This window comes from Aptenodytes patagonicus, chromosome 10 (assembly GCF_965638725.1).
Source record: "Aptenodytes patagonicus chromosome 10, bAptPat1.pri.cur, whole genome shotgun sequence".
NCBI classification, from domain to species: Eukaryota; Metazoa; Chordata; class Aves; order Sphenisciformes; family Spheniscidae; genus Aptenodytes; species Aptenodytes patagonicus.
In genome coordinates this window covers 6894828-6916057 of record NC_134958.1, presented here as the reverse complement: position 1 = coordinate 6916057, position 21230 = coordinate 6894828, and the positions used below count along the sequence as shown (strand labels likewise).

Below are 21230 nucleotides of genomic sequence, written 5' to 3'. Positions count from 1 at the left end.
CTGTCAGCAACCTGGTGTGCCCTTGAGCAAACTGATGTCTTTCCAGCTGCCTCTCCTCATCCATAAAATGGAGATGAAGATGCTTGGCAGCCCCTTGATGGGCTGGAAGGAGAAATGCCTCTTTCCAGGAAATAGTGGAGGTGCAAGATGACAGGTCGCTTCTCCTCGTTAAGAAGAGGATAAAATATACCCCATCCCTCAAATAGTCAGCTGCCTGCTGTGCTCTCAGTAAGGTTCCCCTGAGATTTGGGCTCTGCTGGGATCTGGCATGAGAACAGGACAATCCCACTCCATCCCACCTCTGGAATTCGCCCAGAAGTTATTTTTAACACAGGCCTCAGTGTGAACATTTGTGGTGGGATTCGTATGCATTCATGCATACTGACTCTGAGCTAGCCTCACCCTGGCTGTGCCGATAGCCAGGACCATCGAGAGAACAGACAGCACAATCTCTCCCATCCTGAACAAGGTGTCTAACATGGGGCAGACCCAAAGCATCCTATCTCCTTCCACGTGTAGGAAGGAAGCTTTGGGCAGCCACCTCAGATGGAGCTTCTCGTGCTGTCCGGGGGTAACTAACCTGTCCTAGAGCATAAGACACATCAAACAGGGCCCTAAGCTGGGCTTAAAATGACCTTTCAAAATCATGGAGCCCTCTGTCAAGCTCTTTATTGCTTTTTGGTTTTGGATTGTGAGCAATGGGATAGAGCAGAAGCTGTAGCCCATTTGAGAGAAGACTTGAAGATTGGGCTGCCACTTTCTGGTATATCAAGACCTCAGGTATGGCTTGAAGCATGAGGTCCTTTGCTTTGGTATACACCTGATGGCCACCATTGCTCAGCGCTCCACATCAATTACAGTGCAGAGATGTAAGATGACTGATACTTTTAATACAAAGGGCCTGTCATTTATTTATTAGCTGGCGACAAGCCCTGCAGTCCAGGATGGATGCATTATAAATCAACTGCATTTCTAACCATTAAAAATTCATCCAATTCATAATGTAGAACACCCGTAATTTTCTTATTAGTGTTGAGTGTGAAGGATTTTCCTTTCTCCTCCCTTAGTTTTACTTTGCTTCTTTGCTTTCCTGAAGATCTTGCTCATCTGAGGATCAGCTTAGCTTAATCCTGCAAGAGGGAGGTGGAGGGGTGGGAAGGGCTGGGGGAAGGGCAACAAGGGCTGAAGTCATTTTGTTCCAGTGTTTTCTTCTAATTGCAAATTTGCCACATATACTTAGGAGACTTAGCTGCCTTGTCTCCTAGTCACACTTATGGGAGCCAGAGAAACCGCTCGTCCTGAATTTAAGAGATGCTTCTAGGAAAAAAAACAAAAAAAATCTCTTTTCCCTTGTAAAGGGAAAAAAAGGAGGTATAGTGGTGGGACAGGGAAGGATGATGTAAAACCTGTTCAAATGTATTAGCAAGAGAAGAACAGGTGTCCAAACATTATAAAACAGTACATTTCAAATAGATCAAACACATATATATGATATATATTCTCTATATATTTTTATATATATATTTTATATATATAGAATATATATATTTAAAAATAGGTAGGTATAGTAACCTTGAGACTCAGTGCTCCAATCATTGAGGAAAAATATGTTAGTAGGGCTAAAAGAAAGGTGTGACATTTTTGCAGACCCACAACTGTGACAGAGAACTGCAGGTACTGCTGCAACATCAGCAATAAGTAGGAACTTGGAACTAACATCAGGAAAAACCGAGTCTACATGAAGCTGTAAGTCATCGCTTAGTTTGAGTACTGCATCCCATATTGACCATGCTGAGCTGCAGACGGGCAGGACAGCCTGATCATTGGTGCACATACAGAAATTTTCATGCTTTCACTGAGTCTCAGTTTGTTCCTGTCTCTTAAATGGATCTATCCAGTTAGGGGCAGGGAGAGGGGGCCTGAAAAACAGATTCAAGCAGGGTTCAGCATTAGGTATCTTGTAGTCTGTTTAGGAATGAGCATGCAGGAATCTAAAAATGGATTATACAATAAACCCTGCCTTAATGGGAGACAAGCCTGGGCATCGAGAGCAATCCTTACATGCTGTGAATTCAATGTACTTTTCACCTCGAGACACTTGCATACAAATCTTACATCAGCTACACGTGGAAATGGGTTTGCCGAGTTCTCAGCCGGGTCTGTTCACTTCAGTAAATCACACAGAGTTCAACAAGGCTAGTGCTTTATGCTTAACCGTGGTGCAAGACAGCTACTTCAGGTCAGGGCTTCAGGAGCACACCAGCAGAAGTGGTGCTTCCATTAGCAGCAGCATCTTCCTCCATCCCACTGACCCCACTGGCAGTGAACCTACTCCCTGTCCGCACCCACGGCCGACGAGAGCAAGACAGCCAGGAGGATGCTGAGGCAGGCTGGAAGTGTTCAGCAACCAAGAATGACAATTTATGCGCTTTTGCTATATTATACATGAAGCAATTGAGCTCCACTCAACAGAGAGCAGCACTGCTCTGCCTGCCCCGTGCTGCCGTGAGGCACGAGCCATCACTGGCTGCACACACCATCTCCCCACAGCCAGCCACCACGCTAGGCTGGGAAACAAAAGCCCCCTTTGACATGAGAAGCTCTTTAGGCAGAATATCTTTTTACACGGGTCTTTCCCCAGCTTTCAGGCCTGAACGGGCTATTTTGAGCTGTCTAGCCCAAAAGTAGCACTTAAGGTAGGTGTTTATATTTTTAACCTCTACTGACATACAGCTTCTCCGCTAGATCCTAGGCTGTACTTCTTGTCCCACATGGCAGCGCTACTAATAATATTCCTGCTGTGTGTGCGGTCGCGCAAAACTGCTCCAAATCCTAAACAATAGCAGCTATTTTTAATTAGGAATCACAATTTTACTGGACAATGAACAAACAATGAGAGCCTACAATCTTCTAACCAGAGAGACAGCTCCTGTCTGACCACAATGAGTCCCCACGCACTTCTGAGCGCTAGATTTTAAACCTGAAAAACGGCCCGGTTAGACTAAAAAGTCGCAACACAATGTCCTTGGAAACTCTGGGAGCTCCTGGTGCCTTCAGGGATACCCCACGGCCAGGTACCACGGGCACATCCCCCTTGTCCCAGGAACGCAGAGGTACCCTAGCCTCCAGATACTTTCCCAACAGCCAAGCATTATAAGCTGCAATAAACTCATTAAAAAGCAAGACAAATGTTTAACTGATGGCCAAAAGAAATCAGTACCACAACTCTACCCACACGCACATGCACACACCGGGTACTTTTAAAGCAACCCACAGCAAAATTCACACAATCAATGAGCCGGTAGGAGAATACTCTTGAACCCCCTTCGTTACCCCTGACAGCAGGGCTGCCTGAGTTTGCAATAGCCTCAGGTCATGCACTGTGTCGCTACCTCTTGTCTTGCAGGGACGAAGCCGCGGACATGAGGAGCGTTGGCTGATGAACGGAGCCCTCCTTTCTCTGGCATGGACACCTCCTTCAGGTTTAAGAGCACAGTGGGGTCAAGAGCACTACAAGTGCAACTGGACAGGGAGAAGCACCGATACCTGGGCACGCAGCCAATAACATAGGGAATGAAAACCTGCTTTATCCCCATTTCGTCCCACTCCCCTCACCCCGCTACAATGAGTCTTGACTCATGCCAGACCACAGGCGAAAAGCACGCCTGTGTTGCCAAGCTCTGAACATCCACTAGAAACTGGAGATGCAACGATCTTTGATGGCTTCAGGCAATCCCTGGCAGGGGAACCGCCTGGTCAGGAGCAAGTCTCTGGCTTTGCTGAGGAAAGGCAGAGCGTCGAGGGCGCTCAGCAGAAATCCATGTGTGCTTCAGCAGCATCAGCTGTGAGGCGGAGGTGATCGGTGCGTAGGTGTCACCGTGCAGGAAGCTGAGCCATGGGGAATGAAGAAGAGCTGATTCAGCAAGTGTTTTATAGCATGCCCATCCCACGGTGCATGGGTGGGGAAGACATGCCCACGTACGCAGGGATGCTGGGAGGGGGGTGCAGGGGATGCTGCAAGAGCAGTGGGAGGGTGTGTGAGCCCCTGTGTGAGATGAGCAGGGGGCTGGATGTAGATGGAGTATCAGGAGTGCACGTACACATCCTCCATGAGATGACGCATGTCTTGGGCAGTCCGGTCCAACCCATTTGATGCAGGGATGAGGCTGCCAGGCAGCGAGAGCAGCCTGCTGTGCTAGAGCCACTCCAAATCCAGGAGGAAACCAGCTCAGGGCCTCCCCTCACCTGGCTTGTTAAGTGCTTGACAGTTCACACATCATGGGCTCCGTTTCCAAAATCACTCCAGGTGAGCCAGCCCTGCTTGATGGCCCCACAGATACCAGGATTAAACAATACAGAGGAGATGCTTTTAGGCCAGAGGAGCAGGCAGAGTTTTGTATGAGAAAATACTTCCCTGTCCACACCTCGATGTCTGTATCCAGCATGTCTATTTCCATCACCCGGGCAGCCTCTCTGGAGGCAGGTCAACATTAGCAGCCCAAAGCCAGGTTCTGCTTGATTTAAGGGTTTCTCTTCCTACTGGATCCCCATCACCAGGAACGTCCCTGCCCACTGTGTCGTCACCCACCGCAGCTGTGCTGCCAGCATTGCTTCCCCACGCCGGGGCTGGAGCCTGCTTGGCCCCCTTTGATCTCGGTTGTTGCTACAAATATCTTCAGTAAACACACGTTAAAGTAACAGAGATAGGATCTAAAACCCAAGCAGCTGCAGAAGGTAATCGGCTTGTGTGCAAACCAAGTCAGGTGCAGATCACATCTGGAGCAAGGCAGGGCTGCACTGGTGGCTACAGTGGCTTCTTCTAAAGCAGGCAGGGGCCAGGCAGAGCCATGTTTCCCACCTTCCCGTGCTGCTTTTCTTTCTCTCGGTACAACCACACAGGCAACATCTGCAGAGCTGGCTGAGAGGCAAGGTATACGCCAGGGATTTTGCCAGCCTTTCCAAGACAGCCTGAAAAACTCTCACTTCTGTAGCACCATCATGGCAGGAAGGTCTGAAGGTTGAGTCACTGAGCATAAGGTGGCAACTCAAAGTACAGGTGCAATAGGTGGGATGGGCACTCCACCTCTGCAAACACAGGCCGGACTTCAGATTCTGGAAAACGTGGATATTTCTTCCACTTGCTCTTTCAGAGCTGGATGAAATGACGCAGAGCATAAAATAGCCACAGGTAAAGAAAACCAGCTGAGAGGGCTGGGAATAGTTGAGCAGGTTGAATCGAGTCCCACTGGCCGTGGGATCTCTCCTGTTAGTCAGATGTTGCAGCCTGGAGAAGGGGACGAGAAGGCGATGCTGGGGGCAGAAGTTCATTCCTGCTCCGGGGGGGGCAACAGAAGCAGTAATTTTTGTTGGTCACACTTTTCTTCAGGTACCTGCAACATCTGCTCTGGAAGCAGCCAGCCAGAGCCTGCGGGGTTTCTTCAACATCCAAATCTTTTGCAGGATGTTCACGTCAGCACTTGGAGCTCAGAGCAGTTTCCATGAGAGGCAACCGCAAACCAGAAGGAAGGGAAATTTGGAGGCAGAAGGTCATTGCAGTGACCTCCGATGCCTTCCACCTGCTGGCAGCTGAGCATTGAGGTCAGGGCTTTTCCACAGACCCAAGCCAGAAACCCAGGCTTTGCTAGGACAAATGAGGAGACACAGAATAGAGTAGCAAAACACACATAAATGAGAGTACAGCTACTCATAGGTCCTCATTAAATCCTCTAAAAGTATCTCATGCGGGTTCACTGAGAAGGACAAGACCGTAAGACAGTGAGGAGCCCCAGTGCAGAAGAGTCTCAACCCACAAGTGCCTACTTCAGAGGAGTAGTGGGCATTGGGTCCTGCTGGAGAAGAGCCTGGGGCTTTCACGTTAGAGGAGAGAAGAAGAAAAGAGAAGTTTGGAGAAACTGGAGAAATAGCAGAGCCCTGAGGGAGGAACCGAGAGCCGCACAGCCTGGCCCCAGGCTGGGCACTGGGCAGCAGAGTGCTGCTGTCACTTCACACTGGGCTCCACATTTACATTGCCTGAAAATAATATTTGACAAATCTCTTATCCCTGGCGGGGGGGGGGAGAAGGAAAAGTTTCTCTTTTCCACTGCCAACAGGTTCAGTTTTCTTTTCTAGCCAAATGAAACTGCGAGCATTTATGGCTTTATTTTTATATTGTTGTTGTTTTTGGCAAAAATGGGAACATGAACTGACCAAAAATAGAAATGCTGCATATTTTTTAGCTTCCCATGCCCGGAATGAACAAAACACACTAGGCAAACAAAAATAATTTACAGTGGTAAGGGTAAATATCCTTCCCATTTTTGTCTTCAAGACCTATTAGAAACAGAGGTAAGGAAAGCTATTTGTTTAAAAAATATGATTTTTGAAATGACCACAATGTTCCTTTTAAACTGCACTGAAATACAAGATAAAGACAGGGTACTGAGTGAAAGAGTGCTGATGGCGCTTTTATTGTGTGATTTGCCTTGTTTTTTTCTGAAGTACCTCTTTTTAGCCAATTACTATGTATTTACAGTTAGTGTAATTATATCTAATTACTTAATTAGCATGAATACGTGTAATTACTAACTTTGAATATGTAATTATGTCAGGGCAGCCTGTAATAAATGAGGTTGAAAAAAACCCTCATTAGGACTCTATGGAAGGACGGCTGCTCCACCCGTATGGAGAATGCATCCCAGTCCCCAGACTGCGCCAGTCCTGGAAGAGGAAAACACAGCCAGCTCCGGTCGTGTCTGGCAACAACCTCCACCAAAATCAAACCACTTGCCCCCAAAAGTCTAGCTTCACAGCACTGGTGGGAACCAAGCATCCACTCACTGATGGGAGACAGATGGGGATCTGCAAAGGATCTGCCCCCCAGATTCATTTTCTCCATTGAAGTTTGGATTTTTTTTCTCTGATTCGTGTCATTCTTGAGAAGACCTCTTTGGTCAGACAAGAAATACAAGGGAACAGAGCAACTGCAAAACTGTGCTGTGGCATTTGAGTAAAGCTTGAGAGGTCAGATCCAGGAACTAATCTCCATCTGATGCATCGTGCTGATAATAAATTACTACTATTAAAGTAAAACAGTCTTCCAAGATGTTTCTTCTGAAACATTACCAGTCTTTCACCACAAAAATCTCCAATCTCTCATAATTACTCATTTTGCAAATTCGAATCCTGAACATCAGGAGATGGAGCTAGGGTTAAAAGTTGCTGTTGCTGCCAAGAAGCATATGTACGAAAATGATGTCCTACCAACAGCTTCATGAACTTATTTCAAGCTGATGTTCTCTTTTCTTCCACTGATCAGGAGCTATCCATTGTAATGAGCTGACTTTTCCTGCCCAGAAGGACTGATAGGCACAATGATAGGCACCCTCTGGACACAAATGAGGGTAGACTGGATCATGTTTTGCATTACCAAAACCCCTGACCACAGGTTGAAGCTATGTGGTCCTACACCCTATCTCCCCATCACATATTCTGTCCACAGTGCTTGCTCCACAAGTCCCGTTCTTCTCCTCTCATCTGTTTATTTCCAAATATAGAGAGGTGCAAACTCATCATAACCTGTGGCTCCTCCTGCTGACATCTGCCAAGCAGATATGCCACTTGGTTTCTCTTCCATGTGCAAAAGATCAGGAGAAAAAGATTATTTCAGCTTATTCTTCTGAAATCGATTTGTGGTTGGACTGTCCCCATTGCCAAGCTCTTTGCTTGTCCCCATTGCCAAGCTCAACCCTCCAGGTAGGGTTGAGAATGGCTGAAACAAGGATTGGTTGCAAACCCTAGTGCTGCCCAGCATGCCATGGAGTTACAGGGTAAAGATGGGGGGAGCATCTTCTCAAAGACTTAGTGCTTCATCACAAGAAAACAGGGTGGTGCAGTTTCCTCCATGGCTCTTTGAGAAGCCCTCAGCCGGGAAGGGAAAGAGGACCCTGAGCCAAGCTTGTCCCTCCTGCTGCTCTACATCAGGCAGTAGCAGAAAGGGGGTAAGAGACAACTGCAAAAATCCCAGAAAGTTGAGAGGTGAGAGCTGGCTCCTGCGCCCTTCATCCCATCGACGTGAGGACAGCGCATGCCCAGTGAGGAACACGTCTCTATCTCCTTGAAGACATGGTAACGAGGAGAGCCCACAGGACAACATTGCACAGCGGGAGCGAGGGGCTGCAGCTCTGCGGGCAGGGAGCTGCTCTCCATATTTCAGCTGCAATTCCATTATGCAGAGCTAAGTGGCTGGGAATAAACATCTGTCATCCCTGCGTGATAAGCGATGTTTGCTAGTATAGAGGGTGACAGAAATCTATATCACATCAATGTACTATTAATACTGCATTAAGCATATAGAGTTTGCTCTCCTCATTGCAGCGCGGTAATGGGTATCGGCATGTCCTCAACCCAGACAACGTCCAAGAGCATAGGGACGCTTGCAGGAGGAGGGAAGGAGAAAAGCTTCACGATGGAGAGAGAAATTGCTTGCTGAAGACCTTGCTCTAGCAACACCTCTGTGCAAAGGAGAGACACTGGGTGCCACGGAGCACCTTCGCTCACAGCTGGATGGGGGATCTGCAGGAGGTGGGTGGCAGGAGGGAGGTGACAGCTTGCATCAGTACAGGCTCAGCTGGGTATCGAGGCACTCGCCAGCCCAGAGGATTTCTCCTCTCTACAAGTAACAGCAAATGAAGAAGTGTTTGTGTCCAAGCTCTGGACAGGGGGAAAGGAAAACCCTCTGGCATGAAAACCACAGGGAGAATGGGAGCAACAAGTACTCTCCAGCTCAGGTTTAACTTAAGCAGAGCACATCAGATCAAACAAAACCCTTACAGAGAAAGCTCCCCAAAGCATGGTTAATTTAAAAGGTGAATTATGAAACTTTCCAGTCTCAAGCAAAGCCACCAGTGAAGTCAGAAGTTTTGCCCAAGTAAAGTCCTGGGGACTAAAATACAATACACAAACCAAATCCAACCCTGCCTGAGGTCTCGAAGCCTGGGTTTTGCCTCGTGAATGACAAGCAAATCTGAAAAATATAAGGGCTTTCAGGCTGCCAGCATCCAGCTGTGGTTCGCCTCTTGTTAGCACTCAAAGGGAGTGCCTGGGGCGGGGGGGGTTGGTTTCAGGCCCGCTGCCTTGCAACTCCGGGAAACCTGGAGCTCGGAGGTGGCGATTTGTCGTGGATTTCCAAGTGTGCACAGTTGTCACCAGTGCTGCGTTTCACCCCCACAGCACCTTCCACGGGAGAAGCAGCTCCAGATGCCACCCCCAAGCACCTCTGTGAACTCTTCAGATCCTAATCAAACAGACCCATAGACCCATGAAACTCTGAGGCCAAATCCTGCTGCGAGTGACTTCCCCTGCAACCCACCTAGATCTGACAAGACCCACAGGGCAAACGCTCAGAGCAAAACTTAATCCTTTGAGGTTTAAGCTCTGCTACTGCACAGCTGCAACAGCACCCGCGTCTTGAAATGGTCGGCGCATAGATTAAAGAGATTCAGGAGAGCACAGGAGGGGAAAGAAAAAAATAAAGCGGGGGAGCCCCCCCTCCCAAGCCATCAGAGTTTGTAAATCATTTTGAGATGAGGTGCTATAAGAAACATAAAATATATAATTAACAGTACAGAAAAAACACACTACATTCAGCTTCTCCACTCCTGCCTAATCACTGCCCTCCTCCTCCCCCTCTCTACAAACAGACTGAATTTAGCACATTAAAATGAAAATCAAAGGGAAAGCCGGACGCGTTCATTGGGTACGCCCCATCGCTCCAGCAAGCGAAGCACGGTGATAACGGCTCAGGCACTGGCTCGCAGCGCCCGGGAAGGGCTTGCCCCAGGGACACCTCCACAGGAGCAGCGGCCGCAGCTCCCCATCCCGACGAGAGGAGCGGTGGCCGGGGAGCAGCACACTCCTGCCAAGCACTTAATGCTGAACGAGTTTCTGCAGGTTGGGAGATTGGCCTCCTCCCTGTTTCCCGGGGGTGAGTTATGTCTCCTGCGCTAATGAGTCAGCAGCAGCCAAGGGGAGAGCAGAGGCAACTTCAGCGCAGCACTCCCTGCATCCTTTTACCCAGCACTTTTCTTTTACGCTCAGAATTTAGGAGCGCAAAACAGAGAGGACCACTTGATCACCACCTGCTAGTCTAACGAGCCCAGTCATCAACCCAGATTTATAAGGGGAAGCTGCAAAAGCTTTACAGAAGCCCATGAAAACAAAACAACCAACATCTAAGCCTCCTGTTCTTTATCTCCATGCATCTGCCCCATCTATGGCCACGTGTCCTGAGCTTCTCCCTGGCCCAGTGGGGAGCCAAGGAGGCAGCCCCATGGCTGGGAAACTGCTGGAGGAGGAAGGGGAGGCAGGTCCTTTCCCCGGCCAGACGGGTCACTTCCATCCCCATGCTCCCAGGTGGCTCTTGCTCACGCCTGGGACCTCACGTTCGGAGCCGACGAGGCAGAGCCCAGCTTCGAATGGCACTTTCAGGCAAGGGGGGAAGGTGACTGGTGGGTGGCGGAGGGAGGGTGAAGGGAGGTGAAGGTGAGAGTGGAAAGTCTTCTCTGGAAGCACCTACATGTATGTTGTGATTTCTGAAACCTGAGATTCGCTTTGGTTTCTGGACCATACCAAGACCCACTCTCCTCAAAAACCTCCTTCTCTTCTTCCTCATCCTCTTAACCTCTTCCTCCTCGCCCTCCTTCCCCCATCCCCCCCAACCCATCCCCTGGTCCTCGCAGGGGGCTCCAGCCGGATCGGGCACTCACACGTGTCTGGCTTGTGGCAGTTGTGACCTTGTCGGAAGTACTGGGGGTTCTCGATGACAGGAATGCGGGTCATGCCGATCACCACCGTGTCCGGGCCAGCGTCCAGGGACGAGGGCGTCGTGATGCCGTGATTGATGTGGTGGAGGGGACTGGCTGAATCCTCCTCTCCGCTGATCACTGCTACGGGACCTGCAAACACCACGCACATCCGTCAGGTACAACAGGGGAAAGGGGACCCGTAAGACCTGCTGACCGCACAGGTATGGATCACTGCGGGTCGGCAGTGGATCACCACCAGCCCCTGGCCAGGATGTCTGTCCTAGCACTGCTGGCAGTTGTCCCATCCCCAGGGCTAGTTTCTCCAGGCATCTCACAGGGCAGACACCTCAAGTTTTCTTTCCTGGTTTTGGGGTACCAGGCTGATGTACCCTGCAGGGCTTAAAGTAGCTACAGGTGACACCACATCAGAGGTGAGTCCTGCACAAAGTCCTCTCCTAGGGCTGTCACAAGATAGATCAGTCAGTGTGGTGCCTGTATATCCTGGCATCACGAGCTCGGCGGAATACATCACCGAGCTTAGACTGGAGAAACATCACCCCCAAAGAAGATCTATTTCACCCCAAACCCATATTCACACCACTTATCTTGCCCCATGTGTTGCCCATCTTGTTTCCCCTCCTCCATTTTCACCCGGACACACACACAGAGCCCTTCAGTCAGGCTGATACCTACAGGGACCCATGGTGTACTGGAGCAGATCCTGCTCAGCTCATGCGCCTTCCACCACCACGATGAATGGCAACATCTCCCCCTTACCGTCCTGACCCCGAAAAGCTCACGGCACCATTAGACAGGCAAGGAAATGAGGCAAAGTAGTCAGACCTGCAAGATGGGAGCAATGGAAGTCTCCTATCCCTCCACGGCCTCTCCGGTGTTCACTGATTGCTCTCACGGGAGCAAAAGCACAGAGGCAGTTTCCCATGGACGGACCCCTCTGCCATGCTGGCACCCCTTGGAGGCCACAGGGATGGCAGAGAGGAGAGCCTCCAGCAAGATATGGAGAAGGCAGCGCCACAACCTTTAGGCTGAGCTGCAACAAACCCAGAAGATTCCTTCCTCCTTGTCTCCTCTAATTCATCTGCCACCATCTCAAGTACTTCTCTAACTCCCAATTCCCCATCTGCTGCTTGCTCATGGGACCTGTTATCGATCACTACCAGGCTGAGAGGGACCTGGCAGAGAGCTCGAGGTGGTCCCTCTGCACTGACCCACATGAAAAGTCCTGAAGTTACTGTTCCATAAGCGAGAAGCCCTCAGCACAGTCCACGTGCCTTCCCTAAATCCACCAGCACCCACTTACACATCCTTGTCTACCTCCATGGAGAAGGTCCGCAAAACACCAGCATGCCCAAATGCACCCACATCAATCTCCCTCCCGCAGACGGCCAGCCAGCAACCGTGCTCCAGCTCCTTCAGCCTCCTGCCCCAGCCATGACTCCTTAAAATCAAGTGCCAGTGCCCAAGAGCATCACTGTTCTAATCCTGCCCTAACCAATGGCAGGCTTGTTCCCATAGGTAAAAAGAAGTGATGAAGGAAAGAGCATCCATACCTGAGAGCCAAGGCCTGCTTCCCACACAAAGCTATTTCACAATATTCAGCTGCACTCCAATTTTTGGCTTACGCTTCATTTTAGTTTTAGACCTTCTAACTTCAGCCTTTGGTATCAGCTGCCAAGGCTGGAAACCTCAGCGGATGTCAGGCCTTAATACGTTATTCCCCACTTCCACCTATTTTCACCTGTCCTGGGGTCCGACCTGCAAACCAACATCACAAACACCTCCATCATGAGGTGAAACCTTCTAATCCATACTGCAGCCATTCATGCTGCGTAAACACAGGATCCTGAGGAGCTGGGCAATGTGGGGACCGCACTGCAACCTTCCATGAGGACCTCCCTTATATATTCACATGGGAAGAAAAACCACATTCAACTAGAGATGCTCTTTTTCTCCTGTCTGGATGCTACCAGAAGCTCAAGCAAAAACAAGCAGAGATGCTGCACTGAGGCTTCAAACCTATTCAAGAAGGCCAGTCTTTTACCTACATCACATAGAAAATGCCTCTCTCCCATCAGTAATCTACTTCTAATTGCACAATTACTTTATTATGTAGCACTAGCAACAAGGAGGGGAGTCTTCAAGCCATTTTACTCTCTGGAGCTTCTGGGAGGACAGGGCGAACACTGGCTCTGTGCAATCATTCTGCTTGCATTAATCTAGTCTAAAGGCTGCTCATTTTTGGAGCTTCAAGTATTGTTTTTTCTTCCAAGTGGGAAATAATAAAGTTATTGTGTAATTAGCAGGGTCCTGGCAGCCGTGACAGGTGTTTTAGTCACAAGGAAAAAAAGTCTCCCTTTATTGTGAACTCCTTCTGGCAGGTTCTGGCTTTTTTCTATGTTACGCCCCGGGCCCACGTGACTTCCAGCTTTTGAGACGCAAAGGCAAAATTCAGCTCTTGCCGCAAGATGCCTCTGTTGGGACTACGCACACTGTATTTCTCCAAACACAAAAAGCAAACCGGCAATTTCAGTTTAAGTGACTTTTGTTCTTTCGTGATGTCAATTCTTTGCATGCAACCCAGGAGGATCGGGTTTTGCATGGTGCACACGTTCCTTCAGCCATACCCTGCAAAGCTGGCCGGCCCGGCTGCAGTGGGAAGGGGAGACCTCTGCATTTCACGGTGCAGTTCACAAAACAAGTCATAAAAATATCAGCTGGTCTAGACTGGTGTAAATAATTTGAGGAGAGACCATGAAGATCTCCCTTGCAGTGGAGCAGTGGGAAAGGCTATTGAGGGCTTATTGCTTTCCCTAAGCAGCCAAAGTGTTGCTTCAAAGAAAGGTACCTAATCAGGCAGTGGGATGTGAAAAGGCCTCTCTAATGAATGATATGAAGGAAGTCTTCATTGTCCTCTGCTTTGAGAGCAGAAATCACACCTTTGTGACAAGGAGCAAAGAGGACATCTCCAACAGCATTAGTACTGGAGGGAGATGGTTGGTTTCGTAACCAGCCATGGGACATACGCCAGGATGGCACAGACCTGCTGGGGACATAGTTCTCAGGGGCTCACAAAGCCCTGCCAGCACTTAACCCTTGCCGTCCTTGCTTGCACAGCACCTCCTCATTTTTAAGGAACACAGATCACGGCAGTGTCCCTCTGGCACAAGCAGGTTAGAAGGACATGGCTACATCTAAAAGAGTAGGGCATCATCAAGAAGGTTGGGTACTTGTGAAACTAAGCACAGCCAGCATCTATTACCCAATGTTCTGATGGCAGTTTCCTTGCCAATAAACAGATCCGGAGTCTGATGTTCTTTACACTCCACAGGGTTTTTTTCTGCAGCTTACATCTTAGGAGGACTTTCTACATGTGTTATCCCTAGTTTCATGCCCCAAATCTGTCCAAGATCTATGGGGTAAGAGGTAACCATGTCTCAGCTGATCCACAGTTGCACTCCCATTCCCCAGCAAACACTGGGTCCAGTGAATGAACTCAGCCTCTTAGTCATCCAGTTCAAGCCAATGCTGCCAAGCTTAGACATCTACAAGATCTACCAATCCTCAAAAGCCTCAGAGACGAACTCTGATGCTCCATGACCATCTCAACCCCTTCCCATTTCTGCAAAAGTGGGAAACCCCAAGAACTGCCAAGGCAGTTGCAGTCCTGACACCACAGGTATAGTACACCACATAAAGTATATTCTACCCTTACAATAATCCAGGGACAGTTTACTGCCTCTGACTGTATTTCCAGGTCTTGGAAAAAAACCAAAATAAATCACATTCTCAAGAGTCCTAAGGAACACACCCAATGGATGCAATGCACTAGCATTCAAGCTTTCAGAAATATTTCTGATGATGGTAGGCACTGAGCTAGCATGGACTATAACATAGTCCATAACATAACATATAACATTGGACGGCCGGGCCCAGAGAGTTGTGGTGAATGGAGTTCAATCCAGTTGGCGGCCGGTCACGAGCGGTGTTCCCCAGGGCTCAGTTTTGGGGCCGGTCTTGTTCAATATCTTTATCAATGATCTGGATGAGGGGATCGAGTGCACCCTCAGTAAGTTTGCAGACGACACCAAGTGGGGCGGGAGTGTTGATCTGCTCGAGGGTAGGAAGGCTCTGCAGAGGGACCTGGACAGGCTGGATCGATGGGCCGAGGCCAATTGTATGAGGTTCAACAAGGCCAAGTGCCGGGTCCTGCACTTTGGCCACAACCACCCCATGCAGCACTACAGGCTTGGGGAAGAGTGGCTGGAAAGCTGCCTGGCGGAAAAGGACCTGGGGGTGTTGGTCGACAGCCGGCTGAACATGAGCCGGCAGTGTGCCCAGGCGGCCAAGAAGGCCAATGGCATCCTGGCCTGTATCAGAAATAGTGTGGCCAGCAGGAGGAGGGAAGTGATCGTGCCCCTGTACTCGGCACTGGTGAGGCCGCCCCTCGAATACTGTGTTCAGTTTTGGGCCCCTCACTACAAGAAGGACATTGAGGGGCTGGAGCGTGTCCAGAGAAGGGCAACGAGGCTGGTGAGGGGTCTGGAGAACAAGTCTGATGAGGAGCGGCTGAGGGAACTGGGACTGTTTAGCCTGGAGAAAAGGAGGCTGAGGGGAGACCTCATCGCTCTCTACAACTACCTGAAAGGAGGTTGTAGCGAGGTGGGGGTCGGTCTCTTCTCCCAAGTAACAAGCGACAGGACGAGAGGAAATGGCCTCAAGTTGCGCCAGGAGAGGTTTAGATTGGACATGAGGAAAACCACTTTACTGAAAGAGTGGTGAAACATTGGAAGAGGCTGCCCAGGGAAGTGGTTGAGTCCCCATCCCTGGAGATATTTAAAAGACGTGTAGATGAGGCGCTTAGGGACATGGTTTAGTGGGCATGGTGGTGTTGGGTTGACAGTTGGACTCGATGATCTTAGAGGTCTTTTCCAACCTTAATGATTCTATGATTCTATATCATTCAGCCAATTCACCCCAATATCCTCCACAGAATATAATTGGATTAACGACATAATTTACAGCTGAGGACTTCTCCAAGTTTCTCCTATTAACTTTTGGGGTGGGGGGGCTGTGTAGAAATCTGGACATTAACTCCTACAACACAGTCATGGCTCTTTATCACTTTCATTCTTTCATTCCCGTCTCTTCTGGCTGGTCACAGCTGAGATCCAGTTACCTCTAAGCGCACGGACACTCTGTTGTCCCTTTGAGATTCAGACGAGTGCTGGACTCACTGCGCAAGCCTGAGACAAGCTTTAAAAACATCATTAATATCAAGCAGTCACCGATCACTTTTATAGGTTTGACTATTGCTCTGACACTCAAAATATATACTGCCGTTAGTAACTCCTGGAAATAAAGCAGCTACCTAGACTTCAATTTTTTTAGTCTATCTTGGCAATAGGATATATTTTTTGCTGTTAAGTAGGTAAATAGGTTGAGTTTCTGATGTATAATGCTGATGAATGGCTTTATTTGGAAGAATTCTCACTGGCTTCAGCAGTGCATTTTCCAGGTAAGGTTAAAGAAAAAAACGGAGTAAAAAGAAAGAGAGTACAGATTTTAAAATTTAGGTTTACCTTCCACTTGACAGAGAAATGGGCAGAGGGACATAGAAAAGAAGCCAGTTTTGTACTGTAAAAATGCAGAATAATAGTCAAGGGTACCCTGGGGTAACTCCTGATATACCATCCTATGATCGTAAAACACAATATAAAATGTTTTGGAGCCCCTCTGAAACTTAAAATCTAAACAGTGATGCAGTAGCTGTTTCTGTGAATAACTCGGTCTGTGCTACGGACAAACATGCTGTGGAAATTAACTATAAAAAGAGTCTATTTGTTAATACTTTAAGAAGTCTTTGTATGTTCTGAGCATCGAACGTGTCACGTCTATACTCTGAAAGGCTTTTGATGGCTCTCCTTCCATCCAAGCAGGGATCTCACCAGCCAGAAGCATCCACACTGCCTGCAAGAACAGAGTTTAGCTGTTCTCCATGCTAACCCCATGCAGTTTTCCTGCCAAGGAAGCAATGTCAGCAGCAGTGATGGAGCCACAGAGCTGCAGGGGAAGGCTGGGAAGATATTAAGCGTTCCCCAGGGCTACCCCTGAGTGAAGAGGCGGTCAGCCCCTGCTCCAGCCCAGCAGTACAGCTACTGCCAGCCTGCCCCTTTGCAATGCCAGCAAGAGAGTCAACCATGACGACCAGAAAATTAGGATCAAAATGAATCTGATGTTAACCAAAGAGCAGCGAGGCACCTTGAAAACGTTGCTTTTGGAAATGTCACAAGAAGCAATGCTGTTCTCCCTTCCCTCCCACATCTCCTCTACAGCCAACTCCTCTTTCCCAAGAAAGACGCCTCATTCAACCACCACCATTCCCAGCCTTGTCTCCACCCTCTTTTCTCCCCCAGCCTCCTGCTCAGGCTGTGGTCCATCCACCCCAGCAATTTTCTAGCTCTTCTTGCTTTGCATCCACCCTGATATTATCATCTCTGCAAATACTGAGCAAATACTGTTTGTATGATCATATCATAATGGTAAATTATTTATCAAGGCTAAGAGCTATACTTTCTGTTAAAACATAGGCTCAGGAATATAGGGTACTTTACAAATAACCACAGATTAGAGAAGATAAGATAATGGTCACTTCATAAACATCTGTAACATAATGAAAGCTTCAAGGCAGACAGGTGAACTCCAGCTTGCTATCACAGTAACCTCTCCAAAGCAACAAAAATGATCGAAGGTGTAGAAAATGACCTCCAAGGAAAAACTGAAAGAATTATACTTTGTGTTGAGAGGAGAAGGCTGAAGGGACACGTGATAACAGCCTTCAAATATGTAAAAGGTTGCAGCAAAGAGAAATATAATAGCTGTTCTCCATGTCCAGTGGGGATAAAACAAGAAATAATAGGTTTAAATTGCACTGAGGGAGATTAGGGTTTGAATGTTTTCCCTAATGCCTAGCAGTACGGATGGTTGAGCCCTGGAACAGATAACCCAGGGATGCTGCAGGGGCTCAGCCTCTGCCAGGCTGGGAAGGGAAAGGTTAAAGAAACTTCTTTCAAGGACGGTTTAGCTACAGGGCCTGACGCTGCTCAGAGCTCTCCCAGGCTGCAGCACTTTTCACCTGCAACCAAACAGCCCCCAGCAAGGAGCGCTCTTCCCTTTTTGATGCTTCCAAAGAAACTCCAAGCAGGGACCTCGCCAGCACCGCAGACCAGGTTTGGGCAGCATCTGAGGCACCATGGGTGCAGCACTGGACCAGGATGGGGCCATGGTCTCTCCAACGTGGTTTCAGAAAGGACAAGTCCATCCAAATCCCAGGCCACGTGCTCAGAACAGAAACTTGAGTTTGCTGAAGCAGAGCGTAATGAGGCAAGCACTCAGGGCTGCAGGGCAATCCCCCTCTCACCACCCATGCCTCCGGGAGCTGTCGCTCAGAACATCATTTTTTGATCAAAAATGATCACTGCAAGAGCTAATTGTGCCATCCACATTTGCCTGTGTAATATAAAGGAGCCATATAATTAACCTACTTAATTAGGAACTGTATATGACCCATAACTAGAAAAAAAATGCTCTCCTAGTAAAGTGGGTCACCATGCATTGTACAGCAAGCGCTGAAGCAGACCTCATTAAACTCCAAAATATATTATATATAAAATCCCCTCCTCCTCCGACTTCAAACCTCTGTTGGCACTTCCATATTTCCCTGATCTTAATCTTAAACGCTGTTCTTCAAAGGGCCGTATCACTGACTGGCAAGTAGATTATTCCAAGACAGGATATCTCAGCCTAGCTTTACAACTCAGAGCTATGCATACGCACATACACGTTTATTTTTAACAGAGATAGAAAACTAACCCCAAATTTCAGTTCATCAGGAAAGCAAACAAAAAAATGTTTAAAAAAATATTCCAGCCTTTTGCTGGAGCTGAAATCAAACCATGCCCCACGGCTGATCTCCGCACCAGCAAGGAAGGGAACTGAAACTCATAAAACAATAAGCGCAAGCACAACAAATACAATTAAAAATCTAGCCGTGCTCAGAGCGAGATTGCATTTACTGTCTCCTAAAGAGTGCCTTGCCCTGTCAGGCAAACAAAAGGAAATCAATTTCTTAATTTTTATTGGCAGATGTGGGCACGGGGCCAAGTCAGCGCTTGGTGCCTGTGTGGAACCTGCTTGGAGCCAGACTGCCATGGGCTCCAGCCCATCCCCTGCCCTCCCGCAGTGGGAAGCAGCCGCTTCTCCTCATCCCCAGGGTCACCAATCCCAACTGCAGGATGGTCCACCATGTGGCACCTCTTCCCCTGAGCTGCAGCAGATCCCTCAACTTGTACAAAACACTGGGCTTTAACCGGAGACCCCCCTAATCCCCGCTCCCTGTGCGCTTGCTTTGTCGCCACCACCTGAACCAGGTCCAAGTGGCTTTTCCCACACCCGTATAGCTCAGTTCTGTCTCCCCGCCCCAAATTCAGCCTGGGATATCCTAGCATCCTTGCACAACCCCTGCAACATGCCACGGGAGCTGAAGGGCATTGCTGGAGAGGCTGACCCATACAGCACAGCTCTGGCTTGAACCACGCCATGACCAGCTGCAGAGCCTGCAAAGGTGCTGACCCCTCCTCTGCCACGGCCCACGGGGCACAGACTGTCCCATCGGCTTTTTGGGGAAACAGCACACATTCTTGAGCTTTGCAGATAGATGAAGACTCCGAGAACATAAATTTGAGCTCTCAAAAGGATCTACTCCAAATCCTTGGCTTCCAGCCCCTCCAGCAGCAAAGGCAGAAGAAAATGGACAAGCAGCAATCCATTTTCCCTGCTCCTGAATGAGATGCTGGGTTCGGGGCCCTGACCATCTCAAGGAGCTGAAAATCCCACTGCACTTCAGGGTGAAAGGGAACAAGGGGCAGGCCTGGGTGCCCTGCACTCACCACCGCTTGGGTTGGACACATGGCTCTTCCCCCACCCTGCTGCCACCTTCCACCCTCTTATAAACTGCAGATGCATTATTGCATAAAAGAGGGCTGTCAGATCCGTTGTCAGTGGGCGATGCCTACACAGGCGATCCTTAAAGCACTTCAGGATCTTTCTTGATGAAACAGTCTGCCAAAATGCTGCTGTTTACAAAAACCCCTTTCCCTCTTTAAATATTGACATTTCCTTCTCTCTCTGATTTTTTTCAGGTGTTTGCAGGGGGAGATGGCAGCTTTTGCTGCACAGGAGGACACAGCAGCCCTGCACATTCCTCCCCTTGCCCATGCCAGCCTCCAGCCACCTGAGCAGTGCCAGCATGGAGCATCACTCCAGCCCCATCAGGTGGTAGAGGATCCCCAAACCTCTCCCAATTCTCTCATGTCCTTCCCCCCCCCCAACCTTTCTCAGGTTTATTTATTGAGCTTAGACATGAATCCTATAAGCACTCACACTCAGGAATGGAAACATTAAGATCAAATCATATAAAATATAAAGTCAATGCATATGACGGCCCAAATGCATAAATCCAGCAGAACAAGCAACAGAAAATGCTTACAGTAAAAATGACGAGACAATCTGATAATTAAAAAGGGAGGGATCTGACAAGCCAGGGCCGTGCATGACAGCAAAGCCAGCCAGCACCCGCAGGAAGGCAAAGCAGGAATTTTTATATCTAGGCTTAAAGCTCCCAGCCCAGCAGTACCAAACCTCTTCAGCTCAGAAAGCACATAACCAGGAAAGGGACTGCAAACAGGGCATGGGGGTAACCAGGAGAATATTTTAGATCCTGCAACGTAAGGATCTGCTGACTCTTTGAGTATCAACAAGCTAACACTTTTTCCTACATAACAGGGGACGGATACCGGGAAGCCGCTTCGTTTGCCAACAGGAAAACATTTTCACCGCTGAGGTCAGGTGAAAAAACTAGCTAGTGGTATAGACAACAGAAGAGGGAGAAAAGTGTGTTTTATTCGATTGTCGCTGCAGGGAGGAAGACAGTATTTCGCCTGTTGATGCCAGTGCTGGCGTTCAGACCATCCCCGGTCACCTTCCACCATTCCCCCCACCTGGCTTCCCCCGTTTGCTGGTCACAAGCCAATTTTTCCCACTGCTGGGCGTGCATGCTCCCCATGGGATGTGAGGAGCCAGACGGGGTCCAACACATCCATCCTTGCACAGAAACCTCCCGAGATGGTATCTTGGTGTGGCAGAGCCAGCGCCAGCAGCTCCCAGGAAACACACACCTAGATGAGGCAGAAGGAGTGAGCAGAGCACCCAGGGACGCAGCATCTGTGCAGAGCTGAAATCCCCTCATGGCCCCGCTCAATCTGAGCTGAAATCCCCTCAAGGCAGCCCTCCTTGCCCCAGCCCCAAGGTCAAGGCTCAGAAAGGGCTGGTGAGGCATTTGGGCGGCTGTTA

At 48.9% G+C, this 21230-nt stretch overlaps 1 protein-coding gene across 3 annotated transcripts in view; it reads right to left on the bottom strand.

Annotated features, from left to right (window-relative positions):
- NTRK3 (neurotrophic receptor tyrosine kinase 3) overlaps window positions 1-21230 on the bottom strand; it is a 229612-nt gene that overhangs the window by 97349 nt on the left and 111033 nt on the right. For all 3 annotated transcript variants that reach the window (XM_076347948.1, XM_076347949.1, XM_076347950.1), the window contains one exon: window positions 10764-10952. In XM_076347948.1, coding sequence (XP_076204063.1) covers window positions 10764-10952 — 189 coding nt within the window. The remainder of the gene's footprint in view (window positions 1-10763; window positions 10953-21230) is intronic.